Genomic DNA, 13,716 nt, shown 5'->3' on the forward strand with positions numbered 1-13,716 from the left:
ATGCATTTACTTCTGCTGCTTCTTTGAACAATTTTATATTAATAACTTTTAAAAAGGCCAGTCTTTGCAACACACAAGGCGTGGTTTACAGTAATAATATTTATTTTCATCTGGGGCTGTATTTGTTCACTAATTTGAATTTTCTGGTGTATACTGCCTCACTGGAAATGCTGAACTCAACATCGTGCCCACCAGTCAGTCAGATCAGCTTTGTTATCAGTGGCTCCACCAGAATTTTTTCATGGGGCCACTAAAAATGTTCGGTTCACACACCAAAACCCAAAGCCGTAACTGAATTTCAGGAATTTTACTCTGCTGTTGCTTTCATCTGAAGACAGCTGGGATAGGCTCGAGCCAACTGCAACCCTGAACAGGATTCACAGCAGAAAATGAATGAATGAATGGTGTGGTATATTGACTACTTAGTTCTAGCAAAGTATTGCTTCAAGGATGTTACATTCAGCAGATAAACAGAAACTAGAAAAGCACTCGAGCGCAGACCACCAAGCAAATTGTGATTGACACGCAACACTTCAGTCCCACTTTAATGTTATACTTCCTTTCAGCAGACTGTCTGCTACAATTTGGTGTTAGTTGCAGGTTTGTACCATAAATTGTTGCCTGACAGTGTTGAAAATTATGATGACCCAGCACATATTTCATATTCTAGATCTTAGTATCCAGAATATTGTCATCATCTGGATTGTACTTTTAAGTCTGTCATGGTGACCTTGTCTTGTATTGTTTTGCAAATCAATCTGATAATTTATCGTGGAGCTATATACACAAATGGTGAAAACAGCCCTATCTCACAATGATAAAGAATCCTTTAAAAAAATCCTGGATCCAGACGGTGATCTGGATCACCTCCAAGATTTAATCACTTCTTCCTCATCCCATTTTGAACATTTCCTGAAAATGTCATCAAGATCCATTTGTTAGTTTTTTAGTTATGCTGTTCACAGACAGCCCGACAAACCCTCCCAAGAACATAACCTCCATGGCGGAGGAACTATCAGATTCAGAATATTATGCATATAGAGCTAGCAAGAGCAAGGGCCACCTGGGGGAGCCTGCAAGCGTATCAGGGTATGAACTTTTATTATACAGTAATGAACTCTGAGCTGAGAACAGACTTAACTTATTGTCTTACTTTCTTATTTAAGGTCAAATCTGATAGATTATTGTGAGCATAATAACTTTATCATTAAAACTGAATGTGTACTTTTTGCTGAAATCCCTTCTTAAGCCTACAAAAAATGTCAATCAGATCCAGCTTAACCTTAAAACAGTATCCACAAGAATCCACAAGAGGGCAGCAGAGTTAAACCATGTTATTCTCCCAGCAGACTGATAAAGGAGTAATTGGAAACGATGGGCGGTGAGAGCAGGCAGAAGCAGGGGTTTCTCCAGGACACAGGGGCTGAACATTAAGTCTTTCTGAGGTGTCATGGGCTTAACTTACAAAACATCAGTGACAGGAGGTGCCCACTCGATAACACTAGTGTCCCCGTCCGTCTTCAGGCTTTGGTTTTAGGACTTGAGGTGTCTTACTACTACAGGTGGTTGTGGGGTGGGTTACCTCGCCCCACGACCAAGAGCAAATCTGTGTTACTCAAATTGCTGCTGTCCCATGACATGTACATTTTGCCCTTTTTCTTTGCTCTGGTGTTTTTGACAGAGAGTCTTCAGGTTGTTTTTTGTGAGTTAGTCTTCTCACCAAGCATTGAGAAATGACACTTTTATTATCTTAATTTTCATCCCTTTCATCCGCATCAGGTGGATCACCATGTAGGCATTTAGTAATCCAAGCTGCACTGAAGTCCAGTGTTAAGTTTTCACAGTTGTGAACTGTTTTGGGTGCCTTATGGAGCTGACTTTATTTTCCAGCAGGAAAATAAAATTTTCTAAATCTGGTTCAATGGTCCATTTTTTTTATTATTATAATTATTTCTTTCTCTATTATTATTTATTTTTGTGTTCTCATTTGTACTTTTCCCTTTTCTTTTTTTCTTTTTGTATTAAGTTATAATGTTTGGAATAAAGCATTAATTACTTAATTACTTACTTAATTCATTCATTCATTCATTCATTCATTCATTCATGATGTTCCTCTGCTGATGACCTTAACCCCTGAACGAATCTTGAGCATTAAGAGGAAGAAAAGAGCCAACAGACGCAGTAACACAATGTGCTGATACTTTCATTTTTTAAATTCAACTACTAAAATAAATTATCTTCTTCAAGATGCTCTTTTTTATTTAGATGCTCTTCTTTATTTAGAAGCAGCTGCAGTGAGCCAAACGAGAGGTGCACTTGAAAAAAATGAAATTTATCAAGTGTTTTTGTCTTATTTTCAGCCCGAAGGAAAAAAAAAAAAAGTCTTTTTAGACTTAATTTGAGCCACATTCACTTGAGTAGTCCAGAAAAATTTCTTATTTCAGGTTTTTTAAAACAAAAATGAGGTCTGAATTGCTTGTAACAAGTGAAAGAATCAGCCAATGGAACAAGAGAAAAGTTATTGGTTCAAGACCTTATTCTAGTTTCAAGCAAATTAACGAGCAAATTTTTCTAGACATTTTTCTGGACTAACCAGTTAAATGCGATTCATAATATAACAGCACATTTTTACTTAAAACAAGACAAAAACACCTGATAAGATTTTTTTTTTGCAGTGCCACCTCATCCACTGTGGAGTTCCCCAGGGTTCAATTCTTGGCCCACTCACTTTTTCACTCTGACTTTTTTTGCTGGGTGCAATTTTCAGAAAGCATAGCATCTATGATCATTTTTATGCTGATGACTAACAGATTTATTCATCTCCAAGAGGGCCATAAGCGCCCTGATATCCTTGCTGTATTTCCTAGGTGGCGCCAAAGCTGAGTTGGCCCAAAATGTTCTTTGTTTAAACAAGGGAAAAACGGAAACTGTTTTTTGGACTAAATGATCCCCTCATGGTCTTGGGCCTTCTCTGGGTTGGGTTGGGATGTGTTGATTAAGAAAAAAATGTAACACAGCTGAAGTGACCTGTAAAACACTTTTCCATTTATTAATCAGATGACAGACAGGTAGCTGGAAAACTATCGACAGTATCAACATTCAACTTCAGACAAGAACAGCGGTTTCTGTAAAGTGCCAAACAAGAAAAAAAGCCTCACTGATAATATTGATTTACTGCACACACTCGCACAAACACACACACACTTATATGCACAAACATGACATAGAAAACTAGAATTTAATACACAGAAAATTTAGAAACCATATAAAAAGTCTATACCAAGAAGCTCTAAAAGGATTTCCTGTTCAAAAGAAAAGAGGCGTTTTGATCAGTAGTTCATCTGCGACTCTGAGAAAAGAGAGGCATGAGTGCTTGTATGTACTGTGCAATTAAAAAAAAACAAAAAATCCCCCAAATTACCCACTGTCCACCGTTTCAACATCTAGTACATTCTACTGCCGCTCAGGATGAGATCTCTGATGAAGGCACACGAACGGAAGGTCTGCTCCTCCCACCTCGATATCATTTTTACAGAAATCAGACGAGATACACGCCTGACCCTCCACCAGTTTCCTCTCATTGGGGAAAAAATAAATCATTAGAGTTCCAGTTTTGTCACTGAAGTCTTCACAACTTTGGTAACATGCTGGAGAGAACAGGACTTAGAAGCTGCTTCATGAGTAAAAACTGACCTGCTAAAGTTTACGTAAGTGCATTTCACTGAGTCATGGCTGCGTCCTGTTGTCTCAAGTTGAGCTAAAAAACATTGAGGTTAGTGTTGAACATGACTTTTATGCTGAACTGTTTTTTTGTTATATAAAAAAGTCATGACTGGTAATGCTTAAAAACAGTTGAGGCTGTAAATGTGCAAGTTTTAGTGTTGAGCAGTTAAAAGAGTTGATCTTTAAAAAGAGAGTTGAATCACCTCAGAGAGAAAACACGAAAATCTCCAAATCTTTGACCCTTTTGGATTGAAGAAATAAAAATAATGACAAGAAGTTAATGTATATAAACCAAACTAATGAGATAATTTGGAAAAAACATTGGTCAAAAATGAAGCTTTGTGGTTTGGATTAGTGATAAGTATCACGTTTTTCAAAAGTCTGAGATCAAACAGTCCCGTTAGGCCCTCTGCTTCCTCCTGGTGATCATTTCAAAATAAGGGTCCTCGCTCTTTCCGATGTACTGTGGGATCTTCTTGCGTACGCTCGGCTCTGTCTTCGTGGCTTTGACGTTGGGGCTGGTTTTCAGCGGGGCGAGGGCCGGTCCAGGAGACAGTTCAGGTTTTAGAGTGGACTTGGCTTTGTCAGGGTTATTACTGGGAGCTTGTTTTCTCACTGCCCTCTTTGCTGTAGTTGGTGGTTTCTGATTGGCTCTGCTGGTGAGTGACGGGCCTGTATTTTCCCCAGGGACCTGCCTGGGGACAGCAGCGGTGCTGCGTGGTGGGGCAGCAGCTGCTTTAGTCGGGGTCTGTGCTTTTGCTTTGGCTGTGACTTCTTTGCTCTTAGAGGGGGTGCAGGTAGTTTTTGGGACAGCAGGAGAGGCCGCCCGGGAGTTGGGAGTAGGGGTCCGGGATTGTGGTGCTGACATAGGTACTCTCATTGGACTTGCTGCAGGTCGTGGGACTATTCTCACTCTCCTCGCTGCTTCTAGACGAAGGCGTGAGGCTGGAGAACCAGGACGGCGCTGTGTGATGCAAGAACGCTGGCTGGCGCCGGTTGGGGGCCGGGCGTCTTTAGAGACAGGGACCCGTGCTGGTGCTGTAACTGGGCGAGGAACGAATGAGGAGGTGGGGGAGGTGGAGGGCTTGGGGAATTTGGAGGACGGCTCAGGGCAGACGGGGCTCCTGGGCTGGGCTGCTGGGCCACGCCGCGATGGTTTGAGATTCACTTTGGGAGCGGAGCAAGAGTCTGGGTGGGTAGGGGATGGAGCTGATGTCGGAGTCAGAGCCCTGCGAGGGACCTGTGCCCCCTGTAACCCCATCGGGCTGGGCGACTGTTTGGAGGAACTCCCAACAGGTGTGGAGGGCAGAGAGGAGGAGCCTTTGCTGGCGACGGGGAGGGGCAGCTGGGTGGGTTTCCTTGGCGATGGCGATGTCATCTGAAGGTTCTTCTTGGGTGCTGCAATAGAACCTTTTCTGGACAGGGTGGGGGTGCACGCCGGGGAGGGGGTGTACGACCGACATGCCTGACCAGCAGTGTTTACTGGCTTGCAGGTGGAGCTTGAGGAAGAGGAGGACGACGAAGTGGAGGAGGAAGAGGACAAGGATGAGATGAGGTTGTCGACAGCAGCGAGGGGGTCCATGTCAGGAGGAGGTGGGGGGGCTGCGTTGCAGTGTTGACCACCCAGGCCAGGGGGTCCTTTCTGGAAGGCGAGGATCTTCTGCTCCAGAGTGGTGAACTGCAGCACTCGCAGAGGGTCGTACTTCATCAGGAAGCCACGCAGTGTGTCCCAACCGCCGCCGACACGCACCATCACGTGTTTGTCATGGAGCATCTGCGAAGGAAGGGAACACTTCCTAAGTTAGTCTGACCAAAAGATAAAGACCACAATTACCCTCCAAAGAAACTCTAAGACAGTGGCAGCTCCTGAAATAGCTCCTGCAGGTTTATCAGCGGTCTGTCTGTCCTCAGGCGTGGCACGGCACACGGCGCAGTAATTATGATGTAATCGCTTAATGCAGTCCACCACAGTTGGGTAACAAGCTTACATGTGTCCAATCCCAGCCGCCAGTGATGTAGTGAAGACGCCTGCATGCTCTACATCTCTGCCAGAAATCACACACACACACTGGGACACACTGCCAGCAGGCTGTGTTGTCAGTGTGTATCAGACTTAATAGGATACAGAGTATTTATACTGGTACTGTTTACTGAACCCCTTTAAACTCCTTGACACAATACAGCTGAAAAAATAAACACTGATTTTATTCACAGGGAAAAAAACTCTGAATTAACCAGGATACTATGGAAGAATTAAGAGGAATAAAACATGCAAGAAGGCGAACACACCCAGGTCTACAGGGTTCAGTTTGGTTAGATTCTGGGCTTAAATGGGAGATTCCCAAAGTTTAAGTTCTTCAGAATCACCCGAGGTCAGCAACACACTCTTAACGACCTTTGACCCTGTCTGTTAGTATGTATTCTGTTGGAGGCAGTTTCGATTCTAGATTGGGGAGGCCTTGATGCGAAATCACAGAAATGTTGTATTGACACCAAACACTTGAGGATTTTTCAATAATCAGCTAAATGAGTCCTGAATTTGGCCCCTGATCACCATAGGGAGGCAAACTGGGCACTAAATCTGTCCTAACGCCATCTTGTGTGTGGCCAGTGTCAGTTGCATTCAAGCTTTCTACGCAGTGACTCAACAGAGACTGAGACAGTTACTGAAAACACAGGATCTTGTAAATACAGAAAAAAGATAACTTTTTAGAAAAGAATAACACTCTGAAATATATAGCCCAATTTAGAAAAACCAAGCACATTTTTTTTTACAATAGTTATCTTTTCTAGTCTTATTTCAAGTACCTCTGATTGTCTTGATCCTGAACTTGGATCTCCAAGGGACAGACCCAAAGCCTGACCCGACTCAGGCTCTTTGAATGTAGCTATTAAAGACAAAGCTTTGGCTGTTTGTTCTTTTTTCATTCAGATGTTAGCACAGTGTTCATGGCCTTTAGCAGCAACATGTTTTGCGCCTCCATTACTTTTATTAGACCTCATTTTCAGCATTTCATGGCGTGTAGCCCCCATTTTTGGCTAATTAGTTAAACGGGTTGTGTGGATTACCTGGAAAAGCTTGTGTGTTCATGGGATAAAGACTCCGTTTCCCATGAGCATCAAGCACCTACTGTCGTGAAGATGTGACTCTTACCAAGGCCTGTGTTAGTTTTGGTGCTAATGAAAAGAAGGCAAATCTTTCCAACACTACTTTTATTGGTTAAGATGATTTTTAACGACTTCCAAAGGATGAGATCATTTATTTATTCACAGCGACATGGAGCTGTTGTTTGAAACGAGACAACAAGCAAACTTTGCAAACTCAATTTGTACCAAAGCAGTTAGAAATAACCTGTTTTGGTCCTGATAATCTCGTTTTAAATTTTGGATTGAGATCAGGCCTATATACACTTTTTAAAACCATGTATAAAGTTTTCACAGGGACCAAAACTCTGTCATGAATCTAAGTCACCAAGAGAGGCAGCTGAGCTCACAGACCTCTCCAAAAATATTGTGAAAAGCTAAATTCAAGGTTTAAACAATGTTTCTGTGTGTGTGTGTGTGTGTGTGTGTGTGTGTGTGTGTGTGTGTGTGTGTGTGTGTTTGTGTTTGTGTGTAGGACACCCACCCGAATAAAGAGCGTCTTGTCTCCCAGTCTGTAGCGTCCCTCAGACAGGTATTCAATGGAGACTCTGTTGGAGCAGTTGCAGGGAGGGTCGTCCATGCCTTGCTCCTACACGGGACAGCACAAACACCATAAGGCGGCCATATTGGATTGAACATATGAAGGGACACTTCCAGCTGGAGGAAAATTCAGAGTAACCTCAAACGACCCAACAGCTACGCAGTATATTTAAGGACCTCCAGTTTTCCCATGTGAGCGAGCAGTGATGCAATTACCCACAATGAATCAGGAATGAGACGAGGTGATGAAGACACACGGGACCAAAATAACTATTAACTGTCTGTTTGATGCTTGTGTGAATGGGTAAAGGGGCTAAAATTTAGAAACAAACACACAAGTCGTTGGACGCTTTAATCCAAACTGACTCCCACTTCAATGGGGGCAGTTATTTTTAGCCGTGCTGTCTACTCTGGGAATAAAACCTCCAACCCAGGGATTGTTAGAGACTCCTTTTACCCTCAGGGGAGCGAACTCGCCTCCATCGGGAGTTATTCTGGAAGTGTCGTAACCACAGCTGACGGACACTTGGTGTATTCAAATGAGCACAGAGTTCATCTCTGTGCTACATGACGGCATGCTTCTGCCTGGAGGTCACGTGTGACGGCGAAGCACGGGGCGCCCACACGAGCATCACATGGTCATCTTTGATGCGTCAGACCCTGTGGGGCGCCAATGAAGCGGCAAGCCTGCCGCCATCTTTGCTCCTCTCTAACTGGGTCGCACATGCACCAGCTCTGTGACGTTAACGTGATCAGCTGTGGGCTTTTATTGCTTCTTTTTGCTTGTTTGTGTGTTGTAAGAAGTGAACCGTCATCTACACTGAAGCTGGATGACAACATAGCGTTATTTCAGGCGTTCCTGGGCGATAACTAAAGCCATTCTCATGCTCGATTTCCTGCCCTCAGGTGCAAAGTTTCATGTTCAGTCTGTGTCAAAACACTGCAGAGTTCTCTCTTAGCTCACGTACTTGAAGCAGTCAGTCAAGACTCACCCCGGGCTGGTAGAGGCCGCCATGCTGGCAGCACACGCTGAAAGTTTTGACGGCTGGAGGTGGTTCCTCTGTCATCAGCAGAGTCTCCTCCAGCTCAATCTCCTTCTCCAGCTTCACCAGAACAGGAGGCTCCACGCCGTACCTGACAGACAAACAGCAGGGTTTACAAACTCTTTTTAAGAAACATTCAGAAAAGGTGAAGCTGACTTTTAAATTTACTCTGCAGTCACATTCAAAGATGCTAAAGATGTGAGGAGGATCTGTTTTAATTGCACTCCCTCGCCACCTTCTGGCCCGGAGTCTTGGCACACTGTTGTAAATGACTTTTGGTGAGGCTTGTGTTTGTTTTGGAATTAAATAGAGATCGTGTCTAAACACATTTTCTTTGTTCAAGACAACTTTTTACTGGATACAACGCACTGAGGTAAGGTATTAATCAGCACAGTTATGTAGTGCTACAGTTTGAAACATGAAATTAAGCCGGCTATATGTTTAAGACATTTGCCGCCCGGTGCTCCGATGTATTTGTAAGCTGACGTGACAAGAAGTAAACACTGTCAGTTTGTAAGTAGTTTATTAGCCGTTTATATTTAGCACAGCTGGCAGCCCGGTGCTCTAAGACATGTCCTTAATGTGTAACGTTAGTGAATCCTGTTTAGCTATGTCCTGCCAGTCATCTACCAAGCAGAGCTAACGTAACCTCACTCTTCATTTTATTGATAGACTCTCAAGTTTGAACAGACCACTGCAGAATAACTGCTGACTGTGGGTTGGAATGAACATTAGCACTAACAGTTTAGCCCCTGTGTTATAGAGTGATACAGCCCAAGTTAAAGGCTAATTAGCCTTTAGCTTGTACTGTATCACTCTCCTGTTTAGCTTTTTTTGGCTCTTCTGTCCTTTTTCTGTCTGTCAGATAGGCTCCTGTGTCCACCATCACTACAAAATTAATCACAGAAATCGTTTTTAGCAGTGAAAAACACAGATCTCTGTGTTTTCTGTGTTGTCATAGAGACCTAGATGTGCAATAAATCAATCCTGTCCTGGGTTAGCTACCAGTTTGGCTCGACCCAAACTAGAAGGGAGACTTTTTCAAGATCACTTTCAAACTCCTCACAGCCCCACTAAAAAATATATTGTGTTGATAAGATAGAAGTCTTTGAAACTCATGTATTAAATATGATACGTTTGATAAATCCAGTATCATCTTATCTTGTGTGTTTGGACACAGATTCGTTGAGTCAAAACCAAGCCAAACACTTACTTGGAGACGATGCGGCCGATCTCCAGCAGGCAGAGGCATACTTGCCGAGGTTCCTTATGCAGCACTAAAGAGAAAAAAACATAGTTAGGAACAGTAAAATCATCTTTAGGGGGAGAAGACATTTCTTTCTGAGATCAAAAACAAAGTACGACTTCAAAAAACACAACATGATAAAATAAACTCTTTCCTGTTTGGTTGGTGGGGTGACCCATGAAGATGAGAGCAAAGCTTTGGGTATGAGTGTTCAATTCAAATTTACAAGATTAAAGCTACTTAAGAATAGCTTTACAAGAAAATGTACACTGAAAAAGAGGAGCCCAGAGGTCATCCTCACAGCAGAAGACATCACGTGTATTGAGGTGATGCCCCATGCTGAGCGCTCTCAGGATGATTGCTTTCCTCCACAGATCCTATAAAACCATTAAGACGGTAGTCTTAAACAACAGATCTGTGCAGAGATATCAGGAGCTTACCACCACAGTATGTTGGTTTGATTATATTAGCAATTAATATTTTGTAGGGTTAGTGCAAATCTTGAGACAGGTCATGTAAAAAAAATCTCATGGTATTTTTCTTGATTTTCTCCATCCTGACTTTCTCCTGAACTTGTTTAAACTTATCTAAACTGTCCTGTACTCCACTGAGCATACTTAAAGTGTTGAGATTCAGAGGACAATAACAGAACTTTTTCCAAGAAGTTGACAGTGGCCAAGCACATTCAGAAAAACTCTTCAGGATATCACTTGCTAAGTTTTCAAGCCCAAAACGTGACTTGGCTGGCGTCAGGCAAGTTTCTCCAAAACTTCAGTCCTTGGAATAAAAGATTTACCAGATGATTGCAAAACATCTGCTTGGGTGAGTAAAACATGTACTCCCCGTCTCTGCAAAAGGACTTTGTATCTGGTTGTCAGGAGTTTAATCAGTTACTGTGGGGTATTTTTTGGAAACAAACAAAGCTAATATTCACATGAACAGGGGTCAGCCAAAAACTCACACAATGTTGTTATTTTCACAAAACTCAAAGGTCAAAGTCTCCTGAGGCACAGGTTTATGTTTGAGTGGCTGGATTTGAAGAGAGCTAAGTTCTCTTGTGACAAAATATTGATTCCTGAAATTTACAAATCATTGTTTTCTGTTTTATTTACATTTTAACAAAAGTCCCAACTTTTTTTGAGCTGGAGTTGAGATATAAATGAAGGAGCTTAATTCTAAGGGACACACTCTTTTGTTGTAAGAATTGAGTCGCAGCTCAGGAGTTTTCTTTTTAACTTCACTGGTATCAAAGTACAACAGAGATGCAGATGGCCCCGAACAACGTGGCCACATTAAAACGTAGTTAATCAGTACAAACAGTCACTTGCTGCAGCTCTTACCGAGGCCTTCTGACTCAAACAGGTAGGTCTCCTCTATGCCGATGTGGCGACACCAGGCCAGGAAGTTTGCGGTGTTGTCTCGAGCGAAGAAGGAACCTGGAGAGGCATCCCGCTTACAAGCAACCTTCCTCGTGGGGAAAAGCTGTCGGAAAGACATAACATGTCAGCATTAATATAAAAAATTGTTGCGACATTTGCTGAAGGGTGTAACAAAAACTGTGTAAGCATCTTTAAACTGTAAGTACAGTCAAGCTTCCAGCATAGATACTGTAAAAGGGCTAAAAGTTGACAGCAGGATCATTACTGTGAACATGTGGAGAATTAATTGAGGACAACTCTTTCATACCAAATCACCTTTAAACACTTTAACGGTAAATATTTCAAATTAAATTATAAATTATTGGGGCTGCAATGACAAGTCGATAAAAATCTATTTGTAAAAGCATCAACAATGTTTTTTTTTTTTTTTTTTTTTATAACTGATGCACTTTGCTGCGCCATTACTGTATTAGTTTGTCTTCTTCCTTTTTGTCAGATTATTTAGTGGTTGGTAACTAGCTAAAGGTGCGTCACCGCCACCTACTGGTCTGGAGTGTAGATTACCTGGGCTGCGGGGCTGTTTGCGTCATATGTAAACAGTTCAGCGTGGTGAAGGAGAAGCCGAGCAGGGAAACAAGTAAACATGGGGACAATGGCGGAGCTGGGGAAGCCGTTCGTCCAAAAAAATCCCGAGTTTAGGAGTATTTAGAGTAAGTGAGTAAAAGCACACAGCGTTTTAATTACAACATTAAAAAAAGACCTAGCATGGCACAGCAGTACGACTGCAATGATCCAGCACTTAAAACGGGAACATGTTTGGCTCATCAATGACGAGCCGGGGAGCTCAACAACAAGGGGAGGAGCTACAAAATCCGACATTAGGAGTCGTTTCGTCTTTTTATTGAATCGCCACTTCGTTTGAAAACCACAAGGAGTTCATTAAACTAACGTTAGCATTAGCGTTAGCTGCTACAGATAGTGGCAGGGCAGAGGGGGTGAACTGTTTGACCTGTAGGGGGAAAAGACTGAGGAAACATTTTTATTTGCCTTTTTGACCCACTAAATTCTTAATCTGATGACATAATATATTTTATGTTATTTTGCCTATACTGTTGATTCTTTAAGTGATAGTACATCCCTGTCATTTGTTATAATTCATAAACGTAGCATCTGGTCAGCTTAAACTATGTTTATATGTTTTTTCTTTGTATGTATCATTAAACAATAGTCATCAACTAAAATAACAGCACATGTTTGGTTTTGCGAATTTTACTATTTCCATTATTCTAATTAATCATAAATATAATCATCAGTGTAATTGATTATTAAAATAAATGTTAGTTGCAGCCCTATAATTTATTGCACTTTATCCAAATGCTGCAGGAAATGTATCCCAAAGTGAAAAGACACCAGAATTTCGACCTGCAGAGCTCACCCTCCTGCGTGCCAGAGTAAGGACTGCCCTTTCGACTGATCATCAGAGCTATTTCCATCCCTCCCGTCTGACTCACCTTGCAAAGGGCAGAGGGGCAGCTCTCGGCGATCTTGGTCTGCAGCACGCCGATAAGCTGGCAGAGTTTGACGCCGTTATTTAGCTCCTCCATGAAAAACTCTGCTCTCACTTCATCCCCTGAAAGTGAAAGAGCATAAAACATCAGCTGCAGCAAACCGATCCTTCTTTACTACCTACCAGAGCTTTAACTGAAGAGAAGGCCCATTTTATCTTACTCGTGTTGGAAACTACAACTTCAGAGCAGATTGGTTATAATTACACAAACAAAACCTCCTCTCATGGGCAGTTTCTCCAGCTCTGCACAATCTTTTGTAGTTCGCTGACACTGACTCCCCTCGGACTTATTGCGCTCCCACGGCCTCAAGTTGTAAATCATGGCCGTAGGGAGATCAACAAAAGCTGTGTGAACTTAATGTACATTGAGAACACAAGCCACAAAAGCCACAACATTAAGTGACAAAGATTTCCCCTCAAAAGTTTATTTCCCACCTAACAACGGATGAGCCTCAGGGCTTGAAACTCGACCTGCTGCACGCCACCTGTTTCTGCAGCGCCCAGTCCCTCAGGATTCACTATCAGATGGGTCAAACAGGTTGAAAAAGACCAAAAAATGTGGGATACAGGTCAGAGGGTCATGCTACTAATAACTCAAGTTGAGTGTTTGGTATCTGCCCACATTCCTGATGAGAAAAAAAAAACAAGAATTCTTCTTCAACAAAATAAAGAAGTGCTTCAGCAGCCAACAATAGGGTAAGTTTCCAGTCAGGTTTGGTTTCCTCAGTGCTCCATTGTATCTGGATGGACAATAGATGTCAGTATAATGGTGGAGACAGATGAAATGAGGGATTTCGTTCCACTCCTGTTTCTGTGCTTTTGCAGAAGACTGGATGGAAATGACAGCATCTAAATCCAATTACACGGGACACCCGAGTCAATTGTGCTCCTGTATTTTCCAAGCCTCCAGGGAGACAGTTTGCATGCAACAGCCCAGTGCTGACTCACATGTACACAGGTCTGGGTGCATTAACTTGGTCTTGTCTACCTATGGAACTCAACTACAGCAGTAAGATAATAAATAAATAAATAACTAAAAAATGAAATGCATCACAAAGAGAAAGTTAAAACATT

General features: G+C 42.3%; 1 protein-coding gene across 2 annotated transcripts in view; it reads right to left on the reverse strand.

Annotated features, from left to right (window-relative positions):
- Positions 1–3,023: 3,023 nt before the first annotated feature.
- Positions 3,024–13,716, reverse strand: part of gas2l3 (growth arrest-specific 2 like 3) — a 39,415-nt gene continuing 28,722 nt past the window's right edge. For both annotated transcript variants that reach the window (XM_074698590.1, XM_074698589.1), the window contains exons 4-9: positions 12,587–12,705; positions 11,037–11,178; positions 9,664–9,727; positions 8,400–8,541; positions 7,352–7,456; positions 3,024–5,497 (exon numbers count right to left, since the gene is read on the reverse strand). In XM_074698590.1, coding sequence (XP_074554691.1) covers positions 4,124–5,497; positions 7,352–7,456; positions 8,400–8,541; positions 9,664–9,727; positions 11,037–11,178; positions 12,587–12,705 — 1,946 coding nt within the window. In that variant the 3' untranslated portion in view covers positions 3,024–4,123. The remainder of the gene's footprint in view (positions 5,498–7,351; positions 7,457–8,399; positions 8,542–9,663; positions 9,728–11,036; positions 11,179–12,586; positions 12,706–13,716) is intronic.

The sequence above is a fragment of the Halichoeres trimaculatus genome, unplaced genomic scaffold (genome assembly GCF_033239565.1).
Source record: "Halichoeres trimaculatus isolate MK-OKI-2021-1 unplaced genomic scaffold, fHalTri1.1 fHalTri1_scaffold_21, whole genome shotgun sequence".
NCBI classification, from domain to species: domain Eukaryota; kingdom Metazoa; phylum Chordata; class Actinopteri; order Labriformes; family Labridae; genus Halichoeres; species Halichoeres trimaculatus.